The sequence below is a fragment of the Mixophyes fleayi genome, chromosome 8 (genome assembly GCF_038048845.1).
Source record: "Mixophyes fleayi isolate aMixFle1 chromosome 8, aMixFle1.hap1, whole genome shotgun sequence".
Lineage (NCBI taxonomy): Eukaryota > Metazoa > Chordata > Amphibia > Anura > Limnodynastidae > Mixophyes > Mixophyes fleayi.
In genome coordinates this window covers 105,032,194-105,051,108 of record NC_134409.1, presented here as the reverse complement: position 1 = coordinate 105,051,108, position 18,915 = coordinate 105,032,194, and the positions used below count along the sequence as shown (strand labels likewise).

The 18,915-nt window shown below is 41.4% G+C and overlaps 1 protein-coding gene across 2 annotated transcripts in view; it reads left to right on the top strand.

Annotated features, from left to right (window-relative positions):
• The window catches only part of TMPRSS6 (transmembrane serine protease 6), a 99,417-nt gene that overhangs the window by 43,321 nt on the left and 37,181 nt on the right, over positions 1–18,915 (top strand). Inside the window, exons 6-7 of one of the 2 annotated variants that reach the window (XM_075183060.1) lie at positions 827–865; positions 15,560–15,764. In XM_075183060.1, the coding sequence (XP_075039161.1) occupies positions 827–865; positions 15,560–15,764 (244 nt within the window). The remainder of the gene's footprint in view (positions 1–826; positions 866–15,559; positions 15,765–18,915) is intronic. The other variant, XM_075183061.1, reaches the window with a different exon arrangement.

Genomic DNA, 18,915 nt, shown 5'->3' with positions numbered 1-18,915 from the left:
GGGTGACCACGTGTCCTGTGTATAGTCCTTGGGGTAAAAAGTTCCCATGAAAGTTCTCTGTATTGAACCTTAATGTATTTGTACATAGTAATCATATCTCCTCTTGGACGCCTCTTTTCTAGGATAATTCTTATGCTTATCTTTAATGTACTAATTAATATTATGACATTAAAAGTAATAGTAAATAATATACAGTATATCCCACCCATTTTTATAAAACTGTAGAGAAGAGATGTTCTTTGTACAAAATATATTATACTTTTAAGTTTGTACAAAATATATTATACTTTTAAGTTTTCCTTTCTAGCCAACTTATAGCAAGTGTGAAATATTTTGTAATAATCAGGAATACTAGTATTGCCAAGTTGGAATATACATCCAAAATCTGCAAGGATGTACATGTAACACTGTGGGGTAAATTTATCAAGCTGCGGGTTTGAAAAAGTGTAGACGTTGCCTATAGCAACCAATCAAATTCTAGTTATCAATTATTTAGAACATTCTACAAAATAACAGCGAGAATCTGATTGGTTGCTATAGGCAACGTCTCCACTTTTTCAAACCTGCAGCTTGATAAATTTACTAGTCTCAATGGGAGACACTTCCCCCTAATAAATTGCAGCACACTAATGCTCGTTCCATCTGTAGGTTCTCATGTCACAAATAGGCATTTGAAGGCCTCATCCAGCTTGCACATTGTATTTAGAAAATCTTATTCTTGTAATAAGTGTTGCTAACTATTTTTCCTACTACACGTCGCCCCCCCCACCTGCTGATTGAGATAGTTTGTCTTTTTCTTTTAATTTGTTTTGAATTATGTTTTCAGAAGCCAGCATATTGAAGCAGCTGTTCTCCTCCAGTACTGGTAGGCAAGTCTGCATCATCTCCTGCTAAGATTGTGCTTCAATTAATTCAATCAAAATTGTTCTTTTGAAAGAAGGAAATGAAAAAAATCACTAGATGTAAAAATAGAAACAGGAAAACCACAATCGTATAAAACCTTAAATAATCTTTGACATTATTTTACTTTAAAGTAGGACATGCATGTAGTAAAACATTATGTGTCCCAGAACCAAGTTAACTTGCTCCCTCAGTGCTTTCGATGGCAGGCTTCTTCAGGCATTATAGCTAATGGCTGCGTAAGTTGTGTTTAAGGTGCAATAACTAGCTCCTGTGTGTGTGTCCATCAATATGCCATCTGTATAGAGCTTTTTTGGAGTATAGGCTAATCACACATGCACTAGCTTTGAATTGTTCTTGAGTGATTTATGATAGAGAAGCACCACCTTCCTAAGTGGCTGTTTGAAATGGCAGCCCTAACAATCAGCATGCTGGACTCTTCTTGATTTTGGTACCATGTAATGACTTATTGTAAGCATATGATTTAGCTCCATTATAAACAGGCTTTAATGTAAATAATGACCAAAATGCTACTCATTTAGTCTGTACTATGTTCACATTGGCCTTTTATTACCCAGCTTTACAAAATGTAGCTTAGTTTTTTCCTTTGTGCCTTTTCCTCAGAACAGGCCTGCTGTACTCAATTTATTGGATTCCCAACCACAAATACTACTTTAAATGTGATAGAGAAGCAGGGCCGGATTTACCACTAGGCAACCTAGGCACTTGCCTAGGGCCCAGCGCTCCCCAGGGGGGCCCAGCGCTCCCCAGGGGGGCCCAGCGCTCCCCAGGGGGGCCCAGCAGCAAGGCGAGTGATGGGGTATAAAAAAGAAAGAAAAGCAGTACTACTTCCAATGAAGGCACACTAAAGACGCAAATATTTAGTCCAATACTGGGAAATTATTCCATATCATTGAGGGGATTGTTGAAGATGGATAATACATAAACATAACTCATAAAACCAAAATTTTTTATTGATATGCATTAAAAATTAATTTAATAATTAAAAAGCGAAATATTAAAATGTTGGAGTCTGGGACAGGTAAATGAGATGGGAGTACACATGAGAGTGTAGTGGTGGTAGAATCACCTATATTTATGTATCTCCCTATCCACGATAATCACAGTGAGAATCCCTAATTAACCATCAAACATGATCAAAAACTGCACAGGTCATCTGAATGAATGAATAAATCTTTATATTGTGTTAGTAACACAAATATCTAATGATGTATATAATTAATACAGATGAAGTTCCTGAATGTAAGTTCTGTTTCTATGTCCTTAAATGATGGTAAATATCTGTTCAATATTGTAAAGATCAACAGAGTATTCGTGATACCAGTTTATTTTTTAAATCAGCTTATTTGTTATTATTATTATTTTTTATTTGTAAGAAATTATACGAAGATCGTGTGGATGGTAAGTATGTTAGCTTATAATGATGTTTCTCGTAGTGAGCAGAGAGAAATGTATGCGTGACCGCGCATACACATGTCCGGGGACACGATCGCGATCAAGGTAAATGTATCAGTTTCACAGATCCTCAATGAACAGTAGAAAAAAGTATATATCTATATCTGTATATTTTCAGGTGTGATCTGGCTTTAGTAATTATCAACCCCACATATACTAAATTTTCCTTCTATTCTCACTTGAAAAGTGGCTGCATATAATTTTCCGGCTAGCTGGTCACCCTTTGTAAACTGTGTTATATAGGGTTATTATTCACTGACCAGCTATGGCAAAACGGATGCTTAGGAAAAATATATATGTCTCAAATTACTTTGTGTATATTCACATTATTTCATTGAGGGGCTATGATTAAAGAGTATTGAGCATATACATTTAGCATTCACCCCAGAGAACTGCTTGGTTCTATAAATAGCAGCTTTAGTATTATTATTGAGAACAAAATAAAGTTGTGTTCTAATATTTCAAATAGCTGCATTTATAACAATCTAGTATTCTGCTCACATGAGAGGGCTGTGTTAATGTGCATAGCTCAAGTCTGATTACTAAGAGCATTAACATACAAAGAAAAGGTATTTTTCAACTTCTGTTGTTATATTGTATCAATTAATTGCACCTGTGGAAAGCTAGGGTTAATGCCATGTAAATTGCTAATGTTTTCACATCATTTCATAGTTAAAGTATATTGATCATATACATGTGACATTCGCCCAACAGATAAATAGCAGTTTCAATATTGTTGTTAAAAACAGAATGAGGTTTGTATCAAATATATTAGTACCATAACAAAAAGCTGCATTTGTGATAATCTAATCTGAGGTTCAGCTCCTGTAAAAGGGCTGTGCTGGTGAACTGCAGCTCTGGTCTAATTACTGGAAACATTCACGAATACAAAGACTGAGTTTATCAGATACTATTGTTATATTATGTTAATTACTTAGATCTGTGATAATCTAGGATTAATGCCCTGTAGAAAGAGCTAATCCTTTTAAACAGAATTCATATTATTGATCAAAAAGGGCTGGAATAGCCAGCTACACTTAGAACTCCCTGAAACACAGACTCCTTCTAAAAACTACACATACACCTGACATACATTTCACTATTAGCTTCTACTAGGAGGCAACCCATATGTAATTCGGGTTGGGTATTTAAACTAATATCCACCAATGAGCTCGATATAATTTGATTGACACATTTTTCAACCTATCAATTAAGATTTTTTAATGTGTTTACTATAAAGTCACAGGAACAAATATATAAAAGACTGTTTTTTGATAATTAATTATTCAAAATTTTTGGGGAGAGAGTCCATACTTATAAACATCTAGATAAAGAGAATATATAAAGTATACATAATATGTAAGGTACATTTAGAATATATATGTTGTTGATTATCTATAGATATCTATATAATGCTATCCCGAGATTGTCATCTGTACCTAGAAGTTATTGTTTAAATCACTATAAAATACATCTAATGGCATACCAGGATAGGTTCACCATATTAATTTTTAATTTCATCCGCTGTGAAGATCATTTATTTATATGTTATAAAAGGGAATTTGGAGATTGTTATTATTGGTCCTTCAAGATAATACACATTATTTTCTTGAATTTTAATGTAAATAAATTTGTGTTGATCGGTGACTGAGGATAAAAATAAATAAATAAAAATAAAAATAATAATAATAATAAATAAAAATAATAAAAATTGGACTAAATATTTGCGTCTTTAGTGTGCCTTCATTGGAAGTAGTGCTGCTTTTCTTTCTTTTTTATTCTATTGTGATATATTACTACTAGAAGTAGCACCTAATAGCAACGGTCTCAACTTTTGTACTGCCCTTGTGTGTAAAATATTATAAGAGAAAAAGAAAAATTTTCTTGTGCGGGGGATATTCTCTAATGATTATCCTGTATAATATAACTGAGTGATGGGGTATGCCAGCCAATAAAAAAAAATATTGTGTCCGAGGGAGTAAAAACAAATTTAAAAAATCACATGATCGCAGCGCCCCCCGGCATTCTCCTCCCCTCCTCCCTGCTCCGTTGCGTTCCACTGGATTTCGGGCGTGACCAGGGCCTGATTAAGGGTTCCAGCCGCCCTAGGCTAATACACTTGATGTTTTTTCTTGCTTGTTCTTGGAGCGTTGTTGCTAGTTGGCTGGATTCTGGAAACTTGGAGTCCTGTATTGAAAATGTGCAACACTTTTATTATAGTGAAAAATGTTAACAAACCCTCAATGATACAAACACAAAACTCCATTACGACCAAATAAAACAACCCCCTAGTACAGGCACATATAGACAATAAAATATATAAAAATTATTTCTATTCATATACTAACATCTACCAGCCCCATCTGTCAAGTATTTAACATTCTAGTGAGTGACCGCTGAGACTACAGAGAGCATCCACGTCACAGCCACACAATACAGAGAACATGTCCCCCACAAGCTATTTCATAACCTACCCCAGCCATTTTTGTAAACCCTCACCAGAAAGTTTGACACCCCATCCATATCTTCACCCACCCAACCACTCATTTGCTCACCCACCCAGCCAATTAATCACCTCACTTTAACCAATCCATTAACCCTCCATAGCCAATCCATTAACACCCACCCACCCCCGCTAGCTAATTAATCAACAGTTGCTGGTAACTCAGAAACCCCCCCTCCTAGGTAAATTCATCAATCTGTTGCAGCCAATACATCGCTCCCCCTCCCCACACACACACAATTCTTCAACCCACTGCAGTCAATTCATTAACCACCCCAGGGCAAATTGATCAGCCCATTACAGGCAATGCATTACACCCCCCCCCCCAATCATCAACCTACTGCAGGAAGTTAATTAACCCCCACCCCCACAAAACCATCAACCTATTACAGGCAACTCATTACCCAACCCCTCCCCCCCAGGCAGTTCTTCAAAACCATTGCTGGCGATTCATTAACCCCCTCCCCACACCAGTAATCCCCTCCCCTCCTCAGTCGCCACCTGTATCACATCCTCCTTCATTATATTATACACAAAACGTACCTGGCTGTCTTCCGCTCCTCCTCTCTGCAGACGCCGGCACTTCTGTCTTCTGACAGGCAGCTAACAGTAATCCGAGGATGTTAGCTGTCCTGTTAGTGCGGGCGCGCTGTCACTGCTTAGTGTGGTCACGTGAGATGTGATAATCTCACGTGACCTTGACCAGGAACATAACAGAAATCCAAGTAGACTAAACTACTTAAAACAGGTCGATTAGTATAAATTCTAGAGATGCTCAGGCTCGTTTCCTCGGAAATCGAACACACCGGAACTTAGGGGATCCGAGTCCCGAGGCAGGCTGGCTCGGAACTCTCACATGCCCTCGGAATTGAAAACGAGGCAAAATGTCATCGTGATGTCATCGGATCTCGCGAGTTTTGAATTCCTTTTAAAGGTCCAACATCACGGAGGGTGGATCCCCATTTATATTTTGTGCCACTGCTGTGTGCCAATGTGCCCTAGATGTGCTAGGAACTGCCGTGTGTTTCACTCATTGCTCTGTCGCTTAGCATCCAGCCAGGTCGCTGAAGTCTTTGTTTGAAAGTGTATGAAAATAATATTGTGACCTGTGAGATGGTCAAAATTTACTGCAAATGACTGGAAATTAGTATTACTGAGGTTAATAATAAGAACAAAAAAAGAGGAAAATTATGTGATTTTAGCAAATTTTTGTTTTTTTTCTAAAAAATACAAAACCAAAACCAAAACACATGAGGGTGGTTTTGCCAAACCAAAATTAAAACCAAAACACAAAGCTAATCCAGATCCAAAACCAAAACCAGTTCACGGAGGTCAGTGAGCATAAATTCACAGTCAATATAATATAATTTGGGCTTAATTTGCTTTAATTTTTGGATTTAATTTGAATCATTGAATCAGAGATGCTTTGCCTATTTGCCTTAATTAGGAATGTACATGAGCACTATACAAGATTGTTTACTGAAATAAAATGTATGTCTGTGTCTCTTATATTATCTTTCCCTCAAATCTGAAGATGAGTTTTGGCTGGAGTTATACATTTCACATGAAGACTCTTCTAGGTTCGTCTGGAGAAAAGGACAACGTTCTTATAACAATCACATGTTTATACCCTAGTCCATTAAAAAAACCTGGTTCTATTCTACTTACATCTACTGTCCTTTATTATTTTTTATTGGAATTTTCCAAAATAGCTAAGAGAAACCATTTTTTTTACATGATTCAGTGCATAGATGATTAGGGATTCTCATTCTAGGTGTTGAACAGTAGACTAAGTCATGATCTTATTAATAGAGTGAAGTGGTGAGGGGATGGATTTTTCGGTAAGGTAAAGTAGGAATAGGCAAAATAGGGTAAAGGATAGATATGATAAAGGCTGTTCCCAGTAGTATATAATGCTCACCTAGTTGTTATGTGGTCTGTCAGGGATAATGGTGGCATGCATTGGAGAAAGGGGATTAATTGCAATATAACTGGATTTTAGTACCTTTTAGCCCTTACTTTTTATTATTTTGCCTTTATTAGCTTATCTTGCACTTGACCAATCAATTGTTGACTGGATGTCCCAACTCTTCATTTTAATAATTATCTATTGTGTTATTTTGCCATAATGTTGTTTAACCTTTTTGCCATCCACAGGAAACAGACCCTAAAGTTCTGTTGCAGTTAAACAAAAGAAAGATATTCGTAGTCAGTAACATTGTTGTATAAAACTATTGATCATATATACTTGTGAAAAGGATCTTATTTTTTATAAGTTATTCTCAACCTAGCCTACAGTTAGGCTATAAATTGAAGCCATTTTCAACCATACCTCCAATGAAAGCTTCACTCAAATTATGCATGTTGCGCTGGTCTAGATGGAATTAATCTATTCTACTATACATGTGTTAGGAACTCCCAAGTCAGTACAGTGAAACTCGGAAACTACTCTGAAGGCCAGGTGTTCGCTGGAGTCCCTAGTGGTGGGGACAGACTGGGCTGCGGGCCGACCGAGGGTCGAGTAACGTATACTGACTTAAAGGAGTTCCCAGAAGTGGAGTGATTGGGTGGACTGTAGTATAAGAAGAATCCTAGGTCAAAAGGTCACAGGCACAGATGCAATATCCAAGGGCAAGCGAAGGGTCAAACTCACAGGCAGAGAAGCAAAATCCGAATTCCAGGCAAAAGGTCAAGGTCAGAAGAGAAGGGTCACAGGTCCAATAACAAGCAGGGGTCAAAACACAGGTAGTCAAATCCAAGGTAGCAGGAACCAAAATGGATAGCACAAGCAGGCAGCAGAACTGAGGACAGAACTCTATAACCGGCAATGAGGCAGCAGACTGACTTAAAGGAGTTCCCAGAAGTGGAGTGATTGGTGGACTGTAGTATAAGAAGAATCCTAGGTCAAAAGGTCACAGGCACAGATGCAATATCCAAGGGCAAGCGAAGGGTCAAACTCACAGGCAGAGAAGCAAAATCCGAATTCCAGGCAAAAGGTCAAGGTCAGAAGAGAAGGGTCACAGGTCCAATAACAAGCAGGGGTCAAAACACGGGTAGTCAAATCCAAGGTAGCAGGAACCAAAATGGATAGCACAAGCAGGCAGCAGAACTGAGGACAGAACGCTATAACCGGCAATGAGGCAGCAGACCTCATTGCCTTAAATACCAATACAGACCAATCAGTAGTTGGATACACAGCTGCAGGCTAATACTCATACAGGGCCAATCAGGGCTTGTCCCTGAAATACACAGATGCAGGCTAATGCCTGTAATATCAGCCCACAGCCTGCCTGTCATGCGCCCGCCTACCGCCGGGACGCAGCGCTATAGTAGAAGCGTCCGGCCGTTGCCTTGGTGACGGCCGGGCAGGAAGAAGAAATGACGTCCCAGTCGTCATGGTGACGGCCGGGACGCCAGGGCGCATGGGAAGCGAGCCGCGGCGGCTGTGAGTACCGCCGCGGCTTGTGACAGTACCCCCCCTTGAGGAGGGGTTAAGGAACCCCGACACCCAGGTTTAGTGGGAAATTTCCTGAAAAATTCTTTAATGAGTCTCCCAGCATGGAGACGCCTCCACGGTATCCAGCATCGCTCCTCAGGACCATAACCCTTCCAGTGCACCAGGAACTGAACTTGGCCTTGGACCCTTCTTGAGTCTAGGATTCTTTCAATGACATATTCCTGGTCTCCATTCACATCCAAAGACTGAGGCCTGCTAGAGGAAGGCTGACTGAATCTGCTGGGAGCAGCGACTTTCTTCAGAAGCGAACAATGGAATGTCGAGGGTATTTTTAAAGACGGTGGGAGTTTCAGCCTGAAAGCCACTGGATTTACCTTTTTCTCAATTGAAAATGGTTCAATGTATTGGGGCCCCAGTTTCTTGCAAGGTTGCCTCAACTTGATGTTCCGTGTGGACAACCAAACCCGATCTCCCACCTTCAGAGAACATGGCACACGATGGCGGCCAGCGAAAGTCTTGTATTTTTGAGAGGCTTGACCCAGTGCAGAGTGCACCTTTTTCCAGATAGATCTCAACCTGGCCGTAAAAGCAGGTGTTCCAGAATCCCCACTGGGAACAGCAGTAGAGAAAGAGTTGGACTTCGGATGAAATCCGAGGTTGCAGAAGAACGGGGATGTGTGTATTGTGGAATGGCAGGAATTGTTGTATGCGAATTCCGCCCAGGGCAAGAGAGAGGACCAGTTATCGTGAAATTTTGAAACATAGATGCGTAAAAACTGTTCCAAGGACTGGTTGGTTCTTTCTGTCTGTCCATTCGACTGTGGGTGATACGCTGAGGACAGACTGATAGTGATCCCAATGGACTTACAAAAAGATCTCCAGAATCGTGCAATAAACTGAGAACCTCTGTCCGAGACGATATCTTCAGGAAGACCATGGAGACGAAAGATGTGGGTCAGGAACAAGATAGCCAAAGTCCTGGCATCCGGTAGTTTGGGTAAGGATATAAAATGTGCCATCTTACTGAATCGGTCCACGACTACCCAAATGGTGTTATGGCCTGCAGATACTGGAAGGTCAACAATAAAATCCATCGAAAGATGGGACCAAGGTCTGCTTGGAGCAGGCAAGGGTAGTAGTAGACCAGCAGGACGGTTCCTAGCAGATTTGTTTCTAGAACACTCAGGACAGGCACGAACGTAAGTCTCCACATCATCCGATAAGGTGGGCCACCAAAGCCAGCGAGAAAGGATTTCAATAGTCCTACGAATTCCCGGATGACCAGCAGAGCAGTTGTTGTGACCCTCTATGAGGACAGGTTTCCTTAGATGAACCGGGACAAATAACTTGTTGAGAGGTGTCTGAACGGGAGCAATTTTCTGGAAGTGTTGGATAGTGGCTCCCAGATCCTGGGTGAGTCCGAGATGAATTGAAGTGGAAGGAATAATAGACTGCGAGTCAGGAGTTTGAGGATGCTGAGCCAAAAAACTTCGGGACAAAGAATCAGCCTTAATATTTTTTGCACTTGGACGAAATGTGATGATGAACCTAAATCTGGTGAAGAATAGGGCCCAGCGAGCCTGCCTGGGATTCAGAGTTTTTGCAGTATGAATATATTGGAGGTTTTTATGGTCTGTAAAGATGGTAATGGTGTGTGCAGCCCCTTCCAACCAATGTCGCCCTTCCTCCAATGCCAACTTAACAGCCAATAGTTCACGGTTTCCGACGTCATAATTACATTCCGCTGGCAGAAATTTTCTCGAGAAAAATGCACAAGGATGTAGCTTTTTACTCTGTGAGTCTTTCTGAGAGAGAATGGCACCAGCACCGACATCCGAAGCATCCACCTCGACAATAAACGGAAGTCCTGGGTCAGGGTGTCTAAGGACTGGGGCGGAAATGAATGCAGCTTTGAGAGCTGAAAAACTCACCAGTGCTTCTGCGGACCACTCTGCTGGGTTTGCTCCTTTTCGAGTGAGGGCAGTGATAGGAGCCACTAACGAGGAGAATGAGCCAATAAACCTTTGGTAATAATTGGCGAAGCCAAGGAATCTTTGGATCGCCTTCAAGTTAGTAGGTAGGACCCAATCCTGAATTGCCTGCACCTTGGCGGGATCCATAGAGAATCCTGATGAGGAGATGATATAACCCAGGAATGCCACTGTGGACACCTCGAATTCGCATTTCTCCCGTTTTGCGTACAGATGATGTTCACGCAATCTCAATAAAACCTGGCGGACGTGCTGACGATGCTGAGATAGGGATTCAGAATAAATTAAGATGTCATCTAAATAAACAACCACTGTTTTTCCCAAGAACTCACGTAATACATCGTTAATCAGATCCTGAAAGACTGCCGAAGCGTTGCACAAACCGAATGGCATTACGAGATATTCGTAATGTCCCGAGTGGGTATTAAAGGCAGTCTTCCACTCATCCCCCTTCTTGATTCGGATAAGATTGTAGGCCTCTCGGAGGTCAATTTTAGAGAATACAGTAGCTGTTTTTAATTGATCGAACAGAACAGAGATCAAGGGTAACGGATACATGTTCTTAATCGTGATGCTATTTAGTCCACGGAAATCGATGCAAGGCCTCAGGCTGCCATCTTTTTTAGAAACGAAAAAACAACCTGCGCCAACCGGGGACTTAGAAGGGCGGATGAACCCTTTCTCCAGGTTTTCTTTTACGTATGATTCCATGGCCTGTGTTTCAGGAAGGGATAGTAAATATAAACGCCCTTTGGGCAACTTAGAAACGGGTACCAATTCAATGGCGCAGTCGTATTCCCGGTGTGGTGGAAGTGAATCAGCTTTCTTCTTGCAAAAGACATCACTAAAGTCCTGGTAGGGTACCGGCAACAATTCTGGACTAGGCTGTATAATCCTAAGAGGCAAGGTCAAGCAGGACGTAGAGCACCCGGGACTCCAACGGACAATCTCCCCTGTTTTCCAATCAATAAGGGGGTTATGACTGCAAAGCCATGGATACCCCAATATCAAAGGAGCAGAGGGACAAGAGATGAGATAAAAGGAGAGCTCCTCCGTATGGAGGACTCCTACAGACAACCGAACCATTGGAGTCCTGGCAAGAATCCTTCCCCCAGGCAAGGGGTTACCATCCAAACCACATGTGGTGATGCTTGATCCTAACCTGATATGTGGAATATCAAGTGTCTGAGCCAAATGTATATCCAGAAAATTACCAGCCGCACCACTGTCAAGAAAAGCTTTCAGGTCCATGGATCTCTCACGGAAAGTTAGACGTCCAGGAACTAATAAGGAATTGTCTGAAGAGGTAATCTGAAGACCCAAGCACACCTCTTCACCTGCACTTAGGCTTTGGAGTTTCCCGGCTTGCTGGGACATGAACGGACTAAGTGGCCTGGTTGACCACAATACATACACAAACCTAGTGAGCGTCTTCTGGAGCGCTCCTCCGGAGGCAAGCGATAAGCGCCCAAATGCATATGTTCAGAGGAATCGGGCAAAGTGTTATCGGAGCTTGTGAAAAGGTCCATCGGAGCAGCGGACTCCCGTTCAGCCTTTCTCTCTCTGATCCCACGATCAATTTTTATGACAAGTTGCATCAAGTTCTCCAGTGTGTCGGATATCGGATACTGAACTAAGGAATCCTTAATCTGCTCAGTAAGTCCTAAGCGAAATTGGCTTCGCAATGCTGGGTCGTTCCAGGCGCTATCAGTGAACCATCGCCGAAATTCCGCACAGTACTCTTCCGCTGAGCGACGTCCTTGCCTTAGCGAACGGAGATGAGCCTCAGCTGAGGCTACCCTGTCCGGGTCATCGTACAATAACCCCAGAGCTTGAAAAAAAGGCATCCACAGACTGTAAGGCTGGACTTGTGGATGGCAAGGAGAAGGCCCAAGACTGAGGGTCGCCCTGGAGTAATGAGATGATGATCCCTACCCTCTGCTGTTCGGAACCAGAGGAACTGGGTTTCAGACGAAAGTACAACTTGCAGCTCTCTTTGAAATTACGGAAGGCTGGCCTGCTTCCAGAGAATCGGTCAGGCAAATTCATCTTAGGCTCCGGTGTGTCACCAGCAGGAACTTGCTGAAGCTGCCGGTCTCTGGAAACCCCTTCCTGGACTGCCAGACGCTGGGATAAAGTCTGCACCACTTGGGAAACCGCCTGTATCTGGTTGGCCAGAATCTGGGCTGGGGACAGATTCGACTCTTCTCCGTCCATGGCCATATGATACCAATCTTCCTGGGCCGGTTATAATGTTAGGAACTCCCAAGTCAGTACAGTGAAACTCGGAAACTACTCTGAAGGCCAGGTGTTCGCTAGAGCCCCTAGTGGTGGGGACAGACTGGACAGCGGGCCGACCGAGGGTCGAGTAACGTATACTGACTTAAAGGAGTTCCCAGAAGTGGAGTGATTGATGGACTGTAGTATAAGAAGAATCCTAGGTCAAAAGGACACAGGCACAGATGCAATATCCAGGGGCAAGCGAAGGGTCAAACTCACAGGCAGAGAAGCAAAATCCGAATTCCAGGCAAAAGGTCAAGGTCAGAAGAGAAGGGTCACAGGTCCAATAACAAGCAGGGGTCAAAACACAGGTAGTCAAATCCAAGTAGCAGGAACCAAAATGGATAGCACAAGCAGGCAGCAGAACTGAGGACAGAACGCTATAACCGGCAATGAGGCAGCAGACCTCATTGCCTTAAATACCAATACAGACCAATCAGTAGTTGGATACACAGCTGGAAGCGGGAAGCGAGCTGCGGTGGCTGTGAGTACCGCCGCGGCTCGTGACAACATGTATATGTTCACAGCAGTAGAACTTTAGATTAGATGTGTAATGTGGGACGTAGTTTCTGTAATTGAACTGAGGGTATGCCCAATCCATGCTTGGAACCAAGATTGTTTTGAAATCACCCCCCACCAGAAGTATACCCTCCTGAAGGTTTGACAGATCTGTCAACACATTTCCTAAAAAATAAGACTAAATAGTATTTGGAGCGTGAACACATGCCCCGCATGACCTGACCCCATGGGTTGTCTTTTACCAGTACAAATCTCCCATTATTCTTTCTATTTAATAATAGTCATATCCATTAGCTACTACAATAAATGGGATTGATTTATGGATTAGTATACTGACACCTTCCTCTTTTTGTCTACCTTACAATGGAAGACAAGGAGAAATCTTTAATAAATATTTTTGGCTGGTATAAGTCTCATATAGAGAAATGATCTCACTGCAAGACGTTTTGTATGCAGAGAATCCAAATGACTTTTTGTGTGGTGAATTTAACCCTTTCATAGATATATATTTTACCTTGGTCTTTGAATATATAACTATATATAAAACTGGGCTGCTTTCTAGAACTCTCTTTGGATGTCATTTTGTTTTGTTGTAAATCAATGCACTTTAACGGGGATACATAAACACTAAAAATATGCAATAAACAAACCAATATAAATGAACTGTAATATACAAATATTCTATAGCACTTTGTATAGAGACCTAGGAAACCCATTCCATAATATAGAGATAATAAGTTTGGGGGAAGAGAATCTTATCTCATAGAAGGGACAGAACATTTAACAAATGTGTGACAAATAATGTTTCTGTTTGGGGCATTAAGCCAAGGGCCAAATTATGTATTTATGCTCTTTGATTCCCACATAGTTGACAGCAGGGTATTGGCTCCCAGATCAGGTCAATCATTGGGAATGGCTTTTTTAAGTTTCCTTTTATGTTGGGACCACCCTGGTTACTTCTGTGCTTAACCAGAGGCCTGTTTATTTAGTTCCTGGAGCTGTTGGCGCACATCTTGAAGGTCTTCTATAATTGAGTCCCGTTATAGTGCATCAGTCGCCGTACAGAGTAGTTGCACTAGTAAAGTACATTCTTTTCTTGCACTAGCTACGTAATGGCCATGAAATGTTGCCGCAGAGTAAAGTAACCACTAGGTTTGCAAACACCGCTAAGTTTGTATATATTTCAGACCTGGTATGCGACAGACAGAAGACCATCATAAACAAGAGTATTGACCAATCAAAGTCTCTGTCGTAATGCCCTTTGGTTTGGGTAGTCAGTGCGCATCTTATTTTTATATATGCAATAATAAAATCTTAACCGTATCTGGCTAACTCTGCAGCAGTAATGTTTTCCTGAATGGTTCAAATTATGATAATTCCATTTTCAGTCAAACAAGTCAGCTGTCTTGTATTCAAATAATTTCTGCCTTGTTTATAATTGATGACATCAGTGACTTATGTACCTCCATTAGATCCTTATAGCTGATCACACTGTCACCTACAAAATCTTCAAGTATGATTGACCAAAACTCCTATAGCAGCATTCTGAGATCTGGCTCCAGTTATACCAGAGGGTAAGATGGGGTGAAATCACTGTTGATTTTACCTACTAGGTTCGGTGGCAAGTCTTAGTCTGACTCGTGCTGTGATGGTGAATAGCCATCTCAGGCCTGGTATAGCTGGAGTTGGGAGGTAAAGTTTTGTGTAAGTTTGGTACTTTTTCTATGTTTCTCCATTCTGTATCGGGCCCATAAATGTTTAAGCCACTTTAGTAAGTGATCTACTGGGAGCTCTGCTTCTATACGACCATGCGCTCTAGCTGCTGACCCACCACTCTAGGTAATTACCGGCTCCCTTGCGGCATCTCCAGGCTGTAGAGTATTTCCTGGTTGATCCCAAGACCCTCTCTGGTTTGGCCAACTACACATGCACCTTCCATAGTTACGCCATAAGCGTTTCATCAGGGTAATTACCTGAAGTGCTTATACGCTTGTTAAAGGGCCTTTAATATGCATTTTTACAGTCTTTTATATGTATGCTTTTTTAATTATATTTCAAAGTGTTTACAGTAATATTACTATACTATCCTGTTCCCCCTTTTTTATTTCTTTCCATGTTCTAGATAAAGATGGATTCACAAAGGGGCATATCAGACTTTTAACAAAGGACATTTTATATTAACAGACTCTGCTGCATTATTAGATTGTATTAGTCTAGGAAAGGGAGTTCAGTATAGAATGAATATTTGTAGCCTATATGACATGTTAATATTTTGTTTTGGGGTTTTTTGCATTCTTTTACCTGTGCTTCTCTTCAGTTGTTATATTTACAGTCCATTTTTTGGGATCATTTTTGTTTTGCTTTCATATTAACTCTGCTGTCTTCCATTCTCTTACTCTTGTTCCTTTTTTGTCATGTCTCGTTCCCTTGCAGCTTGCTATAGGTACAGTTATCTGCACGCTGACCAAGAAATCCGTCTACAGGGTCCTGATTACACATCACCCACCTGTGTATGGCATATACAGGGTCCACCTGCTCACCTCCTGCGACTTCGACTCAAGTGGATGCGTACAGACTGCAGAGACAGACTGGCCATGTATGACGCAGCTGCCCCACATGATACTCACATCATCACCTCGTAGGTTGTGGTGTCCAAGTGAATTATTATAGGGATGGGTTGAGGGAGGCAATATAAAGTTGGGGTTATATGGTGGTGAACCTTTCACACTAAAATCTCTTCAAAGTATACCTCACTTGTAATGTCTATGTCAAATGTCATTAACAGTGCCATCAGAACATGGTAAGGCTGTTAAGTGCAATAGGAGGACCACACGCCTACTAGGGAGCCCGCCAACCTGCCTGGACTGAAAACATATGACACACAGATGACATACTACCTTATGTTCTGAGTCTCAGTCCTGCAGAGAACAGAGCAGTTATCAGAACACGTGTGGGGGTATAGAGGAGTAGCGCATGTGCTGTAAAGTGCCAATGGGGCTTCACAGCGCATGTGCCAATTCCAGGCAGGGGGACGCAGGAGCTCTCAAGACCAACCCTGTCATCGGTGGCTATAGATGGAGAATGTCCTGTCACAGCTGTATATTCCAATCTACAGGGCTTTTACTAACGTTAGCAACTAATAGAATCATTAGGTCCTGTACCTTGGACCATTACTTTTCACAAGATCCACAGCCAAAAATGTAGGTGTCAAGTGCTGTAAGCAGGCCTGTGGCATTTACGTCTGTGGGAAAATATCAGTGAGAGATTCTTGTAGAATTCAGAAAATAAGGGTCTTGTTACCTGTACATGGGAAGCACACACAAAATTGTCACAATAGTAAATCTTCCACTTTAACAATAATGTTTTGGTGACTATTTCCCTTATAAAGGGAGTTTCCACTTAGATTATTCAGCAACTGTCTAGAATGTGGAAGACACGGTTTCAGTGAGCATAATATGTTGATTCAAGGGTAGAAATAGTTACATTTGGTCAGATTCATGAAAGACATATAGAGTTACAGAAAAATACGTTGGTGTGGGAAGAAGTGTTGTGAAATGAAGAATGAATAAATCAGCAACCAATAAGAGTCACTGTGGTATGGAAACTGTCAGTCAGGAAACCTAGACCAGGTCATAAAAAATGTAAATCTGATAAGTAAAACAGAAGAAAATATTGTCTATGAATGAGTGACTTTGCCAGAGGCATAAGTAGAAATGTCTATGATGGGGCCTTGTAAATAGCATCATAGTGTCATATACACCATAATATCTTCTCCATCATCATCATCATCATTTATTTATATAGCGCCACTAATTCCACAGCGCTGTACACAGAACTCATTCACATCAGTCCCTGCCCCATTGGAGCTTACAGTCTAAATTCCCTAATATAGACACACACTTACACACAGACATAGACAGACAGACATCTCTAGTCTGTATATCATAGGGCAGAGTACAAAATACATTAGTAGTAATAGTAATCTGGTACAGTAGTCTGAATTATAAATACAGTGATTTTATCTTCATTTGTTTTCCCCAAACCCTATAACTGATTGGATAAATTTATTATGAAGCCATATTAGGGTTGTATTTTAATGCACCCTGTTTTCTGTGGCAGGGCACCGATTGTGTTGCCAGACCCCACAGCAGTCACCTGGACCTATAGTTATAGTTACGTCCCTGGACCTTGCAGTAGAGCTGGTTTTATTGGCTAAACAATCATAACCAGGAAACCTGCATTCTGAATAATACATGTAACATTAAAGTAAATTGAAAACTCCTTTCCCTGTCACACCATAGTGATTCCTGCATCAAATCACTGTGTGCCAAGTTTGCTACCCCCACTTTTCTATAAAATGAACCCCCTACTCAGTTAACCCCAAATCATGTTCCTAATGTAAACTTTATTCCACCCAATTCTTGTACACATCTCATTCCCTCACATTATTTATATTTATATGGAGCTTGAGATACATGATGCTGTAAATACAACATTATAATAAACAAGATTAGACTCTGTTAGTAAAATATACTTTTTTTTTCTGTTTTGTTACATGTAAATAATAGACCTGTATGATTTATGAACTTTATTTCATATAGAGGTGTGTTTGACACCATATTCTTTCCAGGGGCGGATCTAGACTTTATGTTAAGGGGGGCAATTTTGCATAATCACGCCCCTCCTTTGCTCTGATTGGCTGGCCCGCGTTAAACCCCGCCTTCCGCCCGCGATTGGCCCCGCCCCCTCACGTTGTGATCGCCGGCTGGGACCACTCTGATTGGCTGGCCCACATTTAGCCCCTCCCCCCGCTCGCGCTTAGCCCCGCCCCTCCCATTTTGATCGGCGGCTGGGACCTAGCTTTTTGCTGCTAGGGGGGGCGAATGCCCCGCTCGCCCCCCCCCCCCCCTGGATCCGCCACTGGGTCTTTCTGCATCAGATTTTCAGGAGCCTCACATCACTGGTCTATGTTGTTAGGGACTCTGCTCCTCCAACTAACTTGTTCTGCCCTCATTAACATAATCACAACTGTACAGGCCTTCCACAAGACTAGAACACCCATCTCCTGAAATACTCTGACTCTTCTGAGCATTCCAGTGATCTGATTATACTCAGAACATTGTGATGATCTGATTGGCTACAGATTGTCCTATCCAAGCCAATCATTCAAACTGGGGACATCCCGGACAAGCAGGTGATGAAGATCTTCTCATCAGAATGTGCAATATTTTACATACCCATACACGCTGCCGTTTTATCCTGAAAATGTGCGTTTCAGTAAAAACAGGTGCATTCACAAAACCATAGGCACAAATAGCATAAGCCCTGCAAGCGTGGCACATTTTATATTTTCGCAAAAGACCTTTATAGAAAACAAGGATAATTTTGGCAATTTTCTAAACAACCATACTCATTTTGTAGGAGAAGTCTTGCTGTCTTTCTGGCACCCAAGGATGAAGATAAATACTGTATATAAAATTCACTTTACAATATGTGCTTTTATTCTTTTTCTAATAATATACATCACTGCAGTGGTACAAGGTTACATGTTTAACAAATGCATCAGCAATATGTGATTATTACATTGCATTATTCACTACTGTAATTGTTGGTAAAGAGATAATGACGTTTCCAAGCTGATGCTCTTGCTCCCTCTGCTGTATGTAAAACACTAAGCTAAGGCTGCGACTTTGCTGCCTTCTACCCATTAATTCAGGGCTTTTTCACAAATAACAACCTCCCATCCCACCCCAATTGTATATTTTAAGCATTGATGTCTCTACTCGTGT